Genomic DNA, 12425 nt, shown 5'->3' on the forward strand with positions numbered 1-12425 from the left:
GCAACCAAGTTGCTAACTAAGTTAGCAAAGGGTTTCAGTATCTAACGTAACCCCGACCAGTATTATGGGCCATCATCATTATACTGTAAGACAACACACAGGGCAAGCGCTAGGCATAGGCAGTCGCCTAGGGCGGCTAATCTCGAGGGGGATGCCAATAACACTCAAAAGTCCCAAAAAATTAGAACGTCAACCGGAATAAAACATTAAACTTTACATTGATTCACAAATGTACCTTATTCAGATCAGATGTACAATTCACCCCACTTGAATACCATATTTTATTTACAAATACAAATTTACATTATTCAGATCAGATGTACAATTCACCCCACTTAAATACCATATTCTATTTAATTATGTAACATGACATGCATAGGCATTTAATTTATAAGAAACAATTTTAAACCAATTTAAAATACTATGATGAATAGGAAGCCCATAATGACTTGAGTGTGTGTTTTATTCTCAGAACACACAAACATGTATTGTATTTCTTTTAATGATGGGAAAAAGTTAAGCTACCTCACTACAAAATCTTAGATCACTTCTGAACTTCTAATTTCTTCTAAAGCACATTTAAACAAAATACACTCCAAAGACATAGCAAGGAACAGAATTTACCAAAAAATCACATAATGTACACTACAAGCAAATTATAACTTTAAAAAAAAATCACAGATGCAATATGAAATCATAACCAGAAACAAGGGTAACACTAATAGATGCATAAAAAGCATTATAAAGACTTACTTGATAATTAACTAATGATAAACAAAACACTAACAATATTTGTTTTATAATTTACTAAATCGTATTAAAGCTTAATGTTTAATCATTTGCAAACAATGTAAAAGTTTGATAAATAAAAAATATTAACATATTTCCCATTCATTTACAAACATTTGTTTCTGTTTTGTTCATCATCAGTTAATTACTTACTAAGTCTTTATACTGTAATGCTTTGCACAGCAGTGGCAGCAAGCTACAATCGAACAAAGAGCATGTACCTGAAAGCTTAACTGTTCAGCAGGGCCTTAAAGCGCTACTGAGGTGCTGATTAAATGTACCCATTTATGTATAAAAGGTGGATTAAAACGTTGTCAATAAAATGTGGATAAAAACTCCATCGTGACTGGTGCGTTTTAGCCCCCTAAATTATCCATTTAATGTACATGTAAACAGCTTTTCAGAGACCGCCTAAAAAAGGTAATGCATATAAATGGTCATGTTTATTAATGAATGGTAATTACAGTCATTACTAGATAGCAGAAAAGCATTATCCAGACTGCATTATTCATCGAATATTCAGCTTGAACGCATTTAATTCAATGTATATGTACTGCTTAACGCAGCAAACATCTGGTTGTTAAGGTAATCAATAACATTATCTACGCTAGTGCTACTACCGCTACTCAGGCCCATGTCTGTCTCCTGCGTAGCTGCTGTGGCGGCTGCGGCCCTCTTTCTGTGCGAAAGGCCCATGTCTGTCTCCTGATTGGCTGCGGCCTTCTTCCTGTGCGACAGCTTGTGTCGTGACAGACTTCCTGCCTGCGAGAAACATGCCCCACACTGTCCACAGCAGTACGGCTTGTCCCCCGTGTGCGTGCGAAGGTGTGTTTTGAGATTTCCCAACGAGGAAAAACGCTGAACGCACTCGGTGCAGCGGTAGGGTTTCTCTCCTGTGTGGATGCGAAAGTGAGTTCTGAGATTTCCCAACTGCGAGAAGCGGCGGCCGCACTCTGAGCAGTGATAAGGTCTCTCTCCTGTATGGATGCGTTTGTGACGCTTCAGATCTTTTGGCCGTGGACAAACTGTCCCACACTGTTCACAGACGCAGCCCTTTTTCCTTGTGTGTGTGTGCTGGTCTTGTTCAAGGTTGTACTGGTCTTGTTCGGGCTGGTCTTCTGTGTGAGCATCCTTTTGGTGCGTTTCCATCACTGCCTTTCTGGAGAAATCCTTTCCACACACAGGACACTTATATGGCCTCCCATTATCCACCTCTGTCTCTGGGGGGGCTGTGAATTTGGGGACTGCTGATGATGACGGTTGTAGTCCTCTTCCTACAACACCCACCAAAAACAAACAAACAAACAAACCAAAAATGTAACCTGTAACGCTTTGTACATTTTTGTCAAGAATGCCTACAATAACTAACTCTCGCCAGATCCTTGTGAATTATAAGTTAAGTGGAGCAGTTGTTTCAGACAACAATGGCCGTTCACATGGACTCCCTTGTAAAAATGTAGATGGATTTTTCATCTAGCCACTTGGCATTTTGGAATTCTTGTCTGTACAAGCATGGAATACGTCCATGAAAAATCCAGCTATTGATTCTGTAATTTCAACTGTATTTTTGAATGTGTGAGTAGTTTAAGTTGCACCTCATCAAAAATGTCACACAAGTGACATTCTTTCTCCAATCACGTGCAAGGATTTTTTTGGACAAAAATTACGCATTCACAGACCTAAGTGTATGGCCTAGCCTAGTAAACTAGCGCCACCCGCTGGCGATCAATTTTTTTTTAACCTGCAACTGATCTAGCCTTGGTCTATAGCCATGAACTGCCAAAATCCCCTGAATCTGGCAAACCAATCACAACGCAGAGATGTGTTTTGAATCAAAGTGGGCGGGGTTCTGAGGGAGTGGCGACGAAGCCCGTGACGCTGGGTAAGCACAACAACGAGAAAGATGGCGCTGATTGGACAGTGTTCAACAGGTTGTTCTCATCAACAATCTTCGGATGCATCATTCATCGGGACCAGATTAAATTAAACATCCAATCTCACATTTAGTCTGGTTTATTAGGCTACTTATTAGTGGTGTGCATTGGCACTGCCCTCACGATTCGATCCGATTACGATTCGGGAGGAAGCATTCGATTCGATTTGATCCGATTCAATGCTACAATACATAGCAATGCATTACATTTCTACTGAGAGCAAAGCAAATGTTTCATCAGTCATGATGAGGCAACACAAGTAGTCAGATACTGAGCAACAATTTATTGGCTGTTTTCTGTACGAGTCTGTATCAGTCTTGCAATGCTTTGAAGTGCTTTTATTTAATTTAACATTCATTGGCTCCCAATATATCCACAGAAGTAATTGAAACTTACAAAAATTGCTGCATCGATTCTGGAACTTGCCGCATTGAATCGGATCGCCCATGCCCGCATTGCATTGCATCGCCGAATCGATTATTGTTGACACCACTACTACGTATGGCCTATTCCCAGATGGATGTTTGTGGAGCAAGGTGGAACCTATTGATCTGGCGAGTGTCAGGTTACATTACACATAATACAACCAACATAAATGATTTTTAAGGCCTAGTGGGTATTATACCTGCAAAACCTACTCCTCTTTCTTCCACCCACTCCCAAAAAATGAAGAAGAAAAAGTGAAAAAAAAAATCCTCATAAAGCTTTCGAAATATCGTATAGCAATATAGCCAGACCGTGACCTCCTATTGACGTGACACCTTCAGCGTTGCTATTAGTCAGGTCAAGAGCTATGCAAGTACTTTTTGAGCTCCGAAAAATCGGGAACTCCTCCCACTTTGTCTGGAAGCAAACCACCATTAGCAAACCAAGGGAGGCTTGTCAACCATGCCGTTTGGAAATGTTAATTGTTATGCTCTTGGTCAGACCAAGTCTCGAAGAGTTTGAAAGTTGATGATAATCAGGCTAGTAAAGCATGCCTCTGATAACGGTCAAACAAAATTTCAAGTTTGGTTAAAACTGCTAATGTGATATACTACGACTTTTAGTCAGGAGCAGTGTTGCCAGATTGGGCTGTTTACCGCCTAATTTGGATGCTTGGGATGGATGTCTGCGGGTAAAAATTACATTTTGCAGGAAAACCCACCCAATTTTGCCCATAGAAATCAATAGAATTGGGCGGGATTTAGTGCTTCCAGGCGGATTTTGAGCATGTTTTGGGCTGGAAATCATCAGCCTCATCTGGCAACAGTGTTGAGGAGTTTTCCTTACATATTCAGATCCGAACTTAACTCTTAAACATGTGAAACCACATCCGGACCCAAAAAATCTCCAAGGGACCCATTCTCCTATTTGCTTTAGTAGACACACATACTTGGGCATATGGGGACTTTTTAGATTTGGTTTGGTGTTCACAATGTTTTCCAATAACCAAATAAGGCAAAAGAGATTTGATGTAGCCTGGGCTGTGCGCTTCTTTGTGTCAGATATTGAACACAATAATATTTTAAAAAAATGTTAGACATAGACTGAAGCATTTGAAGCCTTTATTCCTTGAAAGTTGATGATTGTGGCTCACATTGATTATTGGTGATACATGAAAAATGGATGTTTACAGGAGATTAAAAAAATACAATAAAGGATGTACAGAATATCAGAAAATACAGGCACACAGATTGCATGTGTCATGACCCAACATTGGGTAAATCAAACCCAAATATATTGTACTGCACCAGAATTCACCCCTCCAACCTGAAACCGACGCATCACCAGGCAGCTCCAGACCCTCGTCATTAGTACAAGAACACATTAACCCCTTAAAGGAAAAGTTCAGACTTTTCCAATGTTTTAATTATTTGCAGTATTTAAAAGAATTACACATGAATGTGCATATTAGCAACAACACATTAGCAACATTAGCATCAAGCCAGAAGTGATCACTAGACGGAATTAAATATCCATTTTGCACTCATTCAAAAATGCTTTATAAAATACATTATTTGGTACCATAGACTTCCATTGTTACAATAATGAAGCAATACCATCAAACTACGCATTGCAAACACATCCGTATATTACCAGGGCATAACTACAGCTTTGCAATCTCCTGAAAGAAGGTGGACTATTCCTTTAAGACTTGACCCCTGCTATAAATTAGCTGTTGCCAGAAAGGCAATGACTAAGTCCTAATGTATTACTTAAGGCCCTGTGCATGGTCATAGTGGTATAGTACTATGGCGGTTTAGTTTTTCAATGTCTATAACAGAGAGTACGGAGCCAGGATTGGTGGGAGAGACTTGTTCTGCAGGAATTCAGCGACCAATGTGGCATGAAAATGTTAGGATAAGCAGAGCTTCATTTGTTAAAATATGTGACACGATTGCGTCACAAACAGCCAAGTGGAATAGAGTGTATATATGGACCATCTGATCGGACTACACCACCTTTTCTATTCCGATTAGAATTCTTATCCGATCAAAGAAATCTATTCCGATCGGGCCGTATACAAGGCAATTCCTGATCGGATTAAAACAATATCCATATTCTAATCGGATCAGAAGTGTCAATGTATACATAGCTATTGATACCATACCACCTTTCTGTGCTTTGGTGATATGAATATTCCAACTCACCACACCTAAAAATCACATTGAAAATCAATCGAATGTTACCAAAGGAACAGACTCCAATATTAACCGGACAATTTTCACGCTTCAAATGACATGCATGCAGCTTGCTTTTTTTTGTCTGTCAATTCTCTTGATATCCACTGCGATCATACATTATAACAAGTGTTTCAAACACTTTCCATTGAGCATTGTTCAAATAGATCAGTGCAACTTCTACAATTTACTAGGAGCATGATTGGCAGGTCTGAGGTGTCAGATATGTCTCATGCAATAATTGCACCCATATTTGGAACAGGGTCGTGAGCTGGCGGGTTGTAAACAACGCTCAGGTGCACTAAAATCGCAGTCCCTTGTGGTTCAAAATAGTCTTCATTCAGCTCTGCTAAAGTCTATGGGTAAAGTAATGTATTATTTGGCCATTTATTATACAGTCGATGGTACACACAAGGAAATATCTTTCAAAAGCTCTTGAAGTCATAAAACATTTGCCACGCTTTCTACAGTGTTAGGCAGGCTTGTCTCCTGTGTGAATGCGCTGGTGTCTTCTCAGATGCCCCAACTGGGTAAACCGCCTGCCACATTCCATACACTGGTGCGGTTTCTCGCCCGTGTGAACGAGTCGGTGGGTCATGAGGTTTCCCGCCTGTGTGAAACTCTTGCCGCACTGTCCACAGTGATACGGCTTGTCGCCCGTGTGGATGCGGCGGTGGGCTCTGAGACTCGAAGCCAAGGAGAACCTCCTGCTGCACTCTGTACACTGGTAGGGTTTCTCCCCCGTGTGAGTGTGCTGGTGTTCTTTGAGACTTCCCGAATGGGTGAAACTCTTGCCACACTCACAGTGGTAGGGCTTCACTCCCGTGTGGATGCGTCTGTGATTGCTGAGATTTTGTGGGTGCGAGAAGCGTTTACCACAATGTCCACATTCATAGGGTCTTTCTCCCGAGTGGACGCACTTGTGTTTTCGAAGACCATTTGCCTGTGAAAAACGTTTGCCACAATGTTTGCAACAGTGTTGTTGTGCTTGGCCTGTGCTTGTGTGCTGGTCTTGTTCTTGTTCGAGATTGGGCTGGTCTTCTATCTTAACATCCTGATGGTCCTTTTCCATTGCAGACATTGAGGAGATATCCTTTCCAAGGGAAGAGCACTCAGATGGCCTCCCATTTTCCACCTTTATCTCGGGAATGGCTGGGAATTTGGGGATGGCAGACAATGGCGGTAGCGATCCTCTTCCTACAACACCCAGCAAAAAACAAACAAACAAAAAAATGCAGATTTGTAGATTTTTGTCCAGACTGCCTAAAATAACCACCATAAATCCTTTCTAAGGCTTATAATTCAGCTTCAAAACCTACTTGTTCATATTAATACCTTACTTGTTAAACGAAAGGTATAATTGCATAGCTTTCCTGATTAAATCCATTGTTCCTTTGTGGCTTAATAACATCACTAAAACACACATATTTTCAAACAATATTTCATTTATTGTTGTTGTACTGTAATTTATGGAAAATGAAAACACACATATATTATTGTCAGATGCATTAGTTGTTAACGCATGACGAAAAGATACTTTGTGTCTGTATGTAACAAGTGTATAACAAGATGCCAACAGGGGCTAATGGTTAGGACAGAAAAGAGGCATTAAGATGTTGGCTTGTTTTACATTGCAGACAACGAGACAACAGTGTGTTACGCTATGTTACACTGTACGTAATGACAGACACAAAAATAAGTATATCCTAGATGCACATTGGCAAGAATGATCTCTTTGAATCAGTCATCGCTAACCTTGAAAGACGTGGCTCTGACACTGGTGCCGGATCAGTCTCTGGTGCTGCACCCTGCTCTGCCTGTCGTAATGCAGCCTTCTTCAGCCTAATTCTTTGTTGCTGGTCTCTCCATAACTTGCGTCTGTGCATTTGCTCCCTCTCACTCAGCTCACCGATGGTCTTCTTCTTCATTTTCTTCTCCTTCCATCTCTCCCTCTGTCTCTGAAGATACTGTGCCTTCCTTTCTGGGTCTGCATTTCGCCGTGCTCGACATAACCTCTGTCTCTCTGCCGCAGTAAGGGGAGCCATGTAACAACAACCTGTAAAATCATAAGAACCGTTATTGGTGTTGCATGCATTAACATTAACAATAGATTTAGGGCAGGCATTGCATTTATTTTCACACACTGACAGGGCCTGATGTGGCACAGCCTGACGTGACGGGGCCTAATGGTCAGCCATTTTCAACAGACCACGTGTCTGCCTACCAACATGCTAGCAAATAAACACCCGTCACCCTGACAGGAAATATTCTTATTTTTTTTCCAAGCCATTTTTGGCAAAAATGTATGCCATTATATGCCATTGTATTCTAGGACAAATCAACGTGACAGGGCTTGACATTTTAGACAGTCATACCTCAATTTCACCAGTAAATAACAATATAGAGTCAGAGAAATAAAGCAGAAATTAATTAACTTTCATACACTGACTGGGCCTGACGGCCTGATGGTCAGCCATTTTCAACTGACCACGTGCCTGTCTGCCAACATGCTAGCACACAAACGCATGGTAATCTTGACAGGAATTATTTTACTCTTTTTCAAGCCACTTTGGGTGAAAATGTATGACATTATGTGCCATTGTATTCTAGGACAAATAAATGTGACAGGGCGTGACATTTTAGATAGTCATACTTCAATTTCATCAGTAAATAATGTAGTCAGAGAAATCGATAATGACACTTACCTTTTACCATTGTTGTGTTCCAAATGAAAGAGGTAAAATGATGTCACATCCTATACATCATATCCTTAAAAGATGTACTGGACTTATATATATTTTTTAAATTAAAAGTAAATGTGACTGGGCATGGCAGTTATACAATTTTATTTTTAAAAATATATTTTTTTCAATGTTTGGAAGTCAGAGGCGTGCTCAGTCCCTTTAGGAAGATGAAAAAAGTATTCTTGTGGGTGCTCTTTGGTTCAAGGTTCAATGTCAAAAAAGTTGCTTGAAAAGAGAAAAAACTTTTCTTCACCAAGGCACTCCAAAAAGTATAGTTAAAATGTCTTTATTATTATGACATGTCCATTAAGGACTTTTAAAATTGCCCACGCGTAGCGGCAGTTGAGCCTTCTTCAGGGCATGATAATAAAGACATTTTAAAAATATATTTTTTTCATTTTTAAAACATAATTGCACTTAGAAAAATCTTAAATATAGAATTTCACTGTTTTATTGAATTTTAATAACTTTCTATTCAAAGAGAAATTTGAAAGTTTTCTGGCTTTGTTGTCTGTAGACAGGATATTTTCCAGGCTAAAACACTATACAGTATGTGTGCCAGCATGTTGGCATCATAGTAATGTATTGTCTAGCTTTATTTTCTAGAATTCTTGCACATCTCCTTTGGCCAGGTGGGTATGAGTGGAACCCCTGGGTCACCAACGTTAAAGACAAGAAATCTCCCGCACACTGTTCACATTACTTGCAACGTTTCGGTCTACTGACCTTCAAGCAATTGCTTGAAAGTCGATAAACCGAAACGTTGCAAGTAAAACTTTCTTGCCTCTATATTTTAAAGGGACACTGTGCAGGAAATGGTCAAAAAAGGTACTGCAACTATGCTGCTCATTGAAAATGGGCTGCCTATTGCCAAATTTGATCTTTACATGAAAGTTTACTAAGTAATAAACCAATATTTTCTAGTGTGGTCCAAGTACAGTCATTTTTGCAGCTAAAATGGCTATTTTTGGAAATTCAAAATGGCCGACCATGGAGAAGATCCCCCTTTTCATGTATGAAAACTGCAATTTTCCCAGTCATAATGAATACTTAGAATTTGATGGTGGTGGTAAGTATTCATGAAAAGGGTAACATTAGTGAATGGGCTGCATGGATTCTGGAAATAAACAACTAAAAATGTCACACAGTGTCCCTTTAAGTTTCATGATTTTAAATTTAAGTAATGTAGTCCTGCTTTTAGAAATGCTCAGTATCCAAGCATTTCTAAAAGGACAGCTACATCGTCAAGATCATAATGACGCCAGGAATGATGACACAGAATCAATCGCTTAATTGTCATTTGATGAGCTTAGCTCAGCTTGAGTTAAATATTTTCTATTGCCAAATCATTACTGGAACATTTTATTACATGACAGAATTTGATAGGATTGGAAAAAGAAAGCCATTCAAAAGGAGGAAAACCATACATGTACATGAAAATGAGATGATATGACTTCACAGTTTTTCATTGGTCATTTAGATACATGAAGTGAACTGCATATGTACAGTGCACAGCAATAATGAGTACACCCCTGTTGAAATTGTTCAAATTGAATATTTCAATTTGAACAATATTTTAATAAACACACAAGTTTTAACCAAAATGATCATAGAGTAAGTGTACAGGTAATACAACATCTTACGGCAGAAAAGCTTAAGGCAGAAAAGTAAGTAGTATAACTTAAATTACATATTTTTTCATTTTTGTGTAATTATGCTGGTGCAAAAGTGAGTACATCCCTATGTTAAACTGTCTGAGAATGTCTTAAAATTGAAAGGGATTAAAAGGGAGGTCACGGTGTGCGTTTCATCCTTGCCCGACATTGAACTTTTACATTTTGTGTCTGTACCTGGCCAAAATAGACATGTATGAGATTTGAATGAATTCCTATGGAGAGTATCATGATCTGCTTCAGTAGTCGCAGTACATGTCGACAACATGTACACAGTACATGTCGACAACATTTCCTTTGGTGAAATTCAGCTTCCTACTGTTGAGAGCATCCATAAAGGTCCACCCCATTTCAATCTATTTCAGTGTGTTTTATAGGCATAGATTTTTTGTGGAACTACACTTGGATCATGTAAGTAGCCATACAAGCACATTTTAAATAGCTAAAATGTTGAAGGGGGTCTAACTTCTAGTGTTAGCTTGGTTTGGTACTCAATGTCAAGCTGAATGAGTTCAATGCTAACAAAGAAACGCTTTGCTCCAGACTGATTGCAGGCCCACAGAAAGACCAAAGAGGTACCCATTAAACATTGTACGTCAAAAAAGAAAAAGTTCTGTATGGAAACATGGTGGACTGTTCCTATACTTTTTTCTGATCAAAGCTAACTTGTTTACTACATATATTTGCTCCCATGTGAACATTGTAACCATCTAACCAAATCAGAAGAAACAATCCTCAGGCATTAGTGCATAAATATTAGGGCTGCACAATATATCGAAAATGTATCGTTATTGCAATATCACGGCTTGCAATACACGTATTGCAAAAGTTTGTTAAATCGCAATACCCACTTTTTAATTTTAAATAACAGCAAATTTGGTCAAAGGTTAAAAAAGGTATTAAAAAAGTTGACATTTTAAGTTGTTCTGTATATTGGCCATGTGTTTTCCTAATAAAAACAATTTTGGAAATAAAACATTGCTCTCAGTTGTTTTATACATGATTAAGTGTAGAATGGCCAGTAGAGAGGGGAAAATATTATGTACATCTTAAATATGAGTAATATCGATATTTGCGGTATACAGTCATGTTATCGTGTATCGCATATTTTTCCAATATCGTGCAGCCCTAGTACAAATGGACATATTGCATAATAGCGCATACATATGGACAAGTCTGTATCTCTTACCAGTATCTGGTTGTTCTCCTTCTTCATAGTTATCGCTGGTCGCGGCTTGCTGCAGTCGTGTCTCACGACAGTCGACCAATTGCGCTGACGATCTCAAAGGCCTGACGAGATCAGGGGAATGGCTCGTCTCAGGGCTGTCGATTGGAGCCATGTCTAACATTTCACCTTCCTCCTGAAAATCATTAACAAAGGAAACACAAGTCTTGACTAGGGATATTAACCGGTAACCGGTTATAATAATAATCGACCGGATCAACTTTAACCGGTTAAAATTTTCTGTCACCGGTTAACTGGTTGTAATAATAATAATAATCAATTATAATTTCCTCCCAAAAAGCCCCCCAAAAAATGATAATTTTGAGGTTTTGATACGAAAATTCAGCATTTTCCATCTGGTAACACTGGCTGAACATGACAGGTCCTGTCTGCGCGGAAAAAAAAGGCTTATGTGAAAAATAAATAAATAAAATCAGTGCTGTGCATATCAGGCACACAAACGTTGTATAATTTAAGATTACCGGTTAACCGGTTAACCACCGGTTAATGAGTCTCAGTAACCGGTTAAGAGTTTTTTCAATTTTCGCCATCCCTAGTCTTGACTGTGGCTCCCTACCACCACACAGTTACTCCTTGCACTTAGTATGGAATTTGATTCTTCTGAAAAATTGAAAACAATGTATTGATTTTAAAACCATTGGATCAAAACCAATGAAAATTATCAGCCAGTTTTGTGTTCTGTTGAAAAACATCAACAGAACACAAAACTGGCTGATCATTTTCTAAGGGAAAAAATATAAACCTGGGGCTCTACCTTCACCAGTTCAGCTTTGATGTCTGCAGATGAGGAGTTGGTGTGTTCTGTCGAGGCGTCAGTATCACCTACTGGACAGCACAGAAACAGAGGAGACTTACATGGTCAATTAAAAAGGAAAACACTACCAGATTGTATAAAATCTGTTTACGCAGCAGACATTTGTCCAAAGTATTGTGAAAGGGTGACAAGATGGACAAGAGGAACTAGCGTGAACTGGGAGTTTCCCCATCTCCCATGAAAATGTTCTCAGAGTTACCTTGATGACCCCAATAATTACAGTTACACAAGTCAGATATATTGAATTACACCTTAATCGGCAAATATAGACTTTTCAATAACAAGTTGTGCAGCACGTGTGTGTGTGTGTGTGTGTGTGTGTGTGTGTGTGTGTGTGTGTGTGTGTGTGTGTGTGTGTGTGTGTGTGTGTGTGTGTGTGTGTGTGTGTGTGTGTGTGTGTGTGTAAGAGATGGGTTGGCCTAATCTCAGCCTCATCTGTAGGTAAGGTTGTCCATCTAGAAATGGAGATGCCATGTCTACCCATAGAAACTGGTGGACTGATGAACTGACTGATCACACTCATGCAATGATTTCCACTAACATCCGTGAATTTATTCATGTA

At 39.2% G+C, this 12425-nt stretch overlaps 1 protein-coding gene across 3 annotated transcripts in view; it reads right to left on the reverse strand.

The window, feature by feature from the left end:
- Positions 1-267: 267 nt before the first annotated feature.
- LOC134463878 (zinc finger and SCAN domain-containing protein 2-like) overlaps positions 268-12425 on the reverse strand; it is a 33670-nt gene continuing 21512 nt past the window's right edge. Inside the window, exons 7-9 of one of the 3 annotated variants that reach the window (XM_063217209.1) lie at positions 11804-11871; positions 10993-11164; positions 268-2063 (exon numbers count right to left, since the gene is read on the reverse strand). In XM_063217209.1, the coding sequence (XP_063073279.1) occupies positions 1324-2063; positions 10993-11164; positions 11804-11871 (980 nt within the window). In that variant the 3' untranslated portion in view covers positions 268-1323. Of the gene's footprint in view, positions 2064-5508; positions 6584-10992; positions 11165-11803; positions 11875-12425 lie in introns of those variants that run through there. The other 2 variants (XM_063217208.1, XM_063217207.1) reach the window with 2 other exon arrangements.

Source organism: Engraulis encrasicolus, chromosome 15, assembly GCF_034702125.1.
Source record: "Engraulis encrasicolus isolate BLACKSEA-1 chromosome 15, IST_EnEncr_1.0, whole genome shotgun sequence".
Classification (NCBI taxonomy): domain Eukaryota; kingdom Metazoa; phylum Chordata; class Actinopteri; order Clupeiformes; family Engraulidae; genus Engraulis; species Engraulis encrasicolus.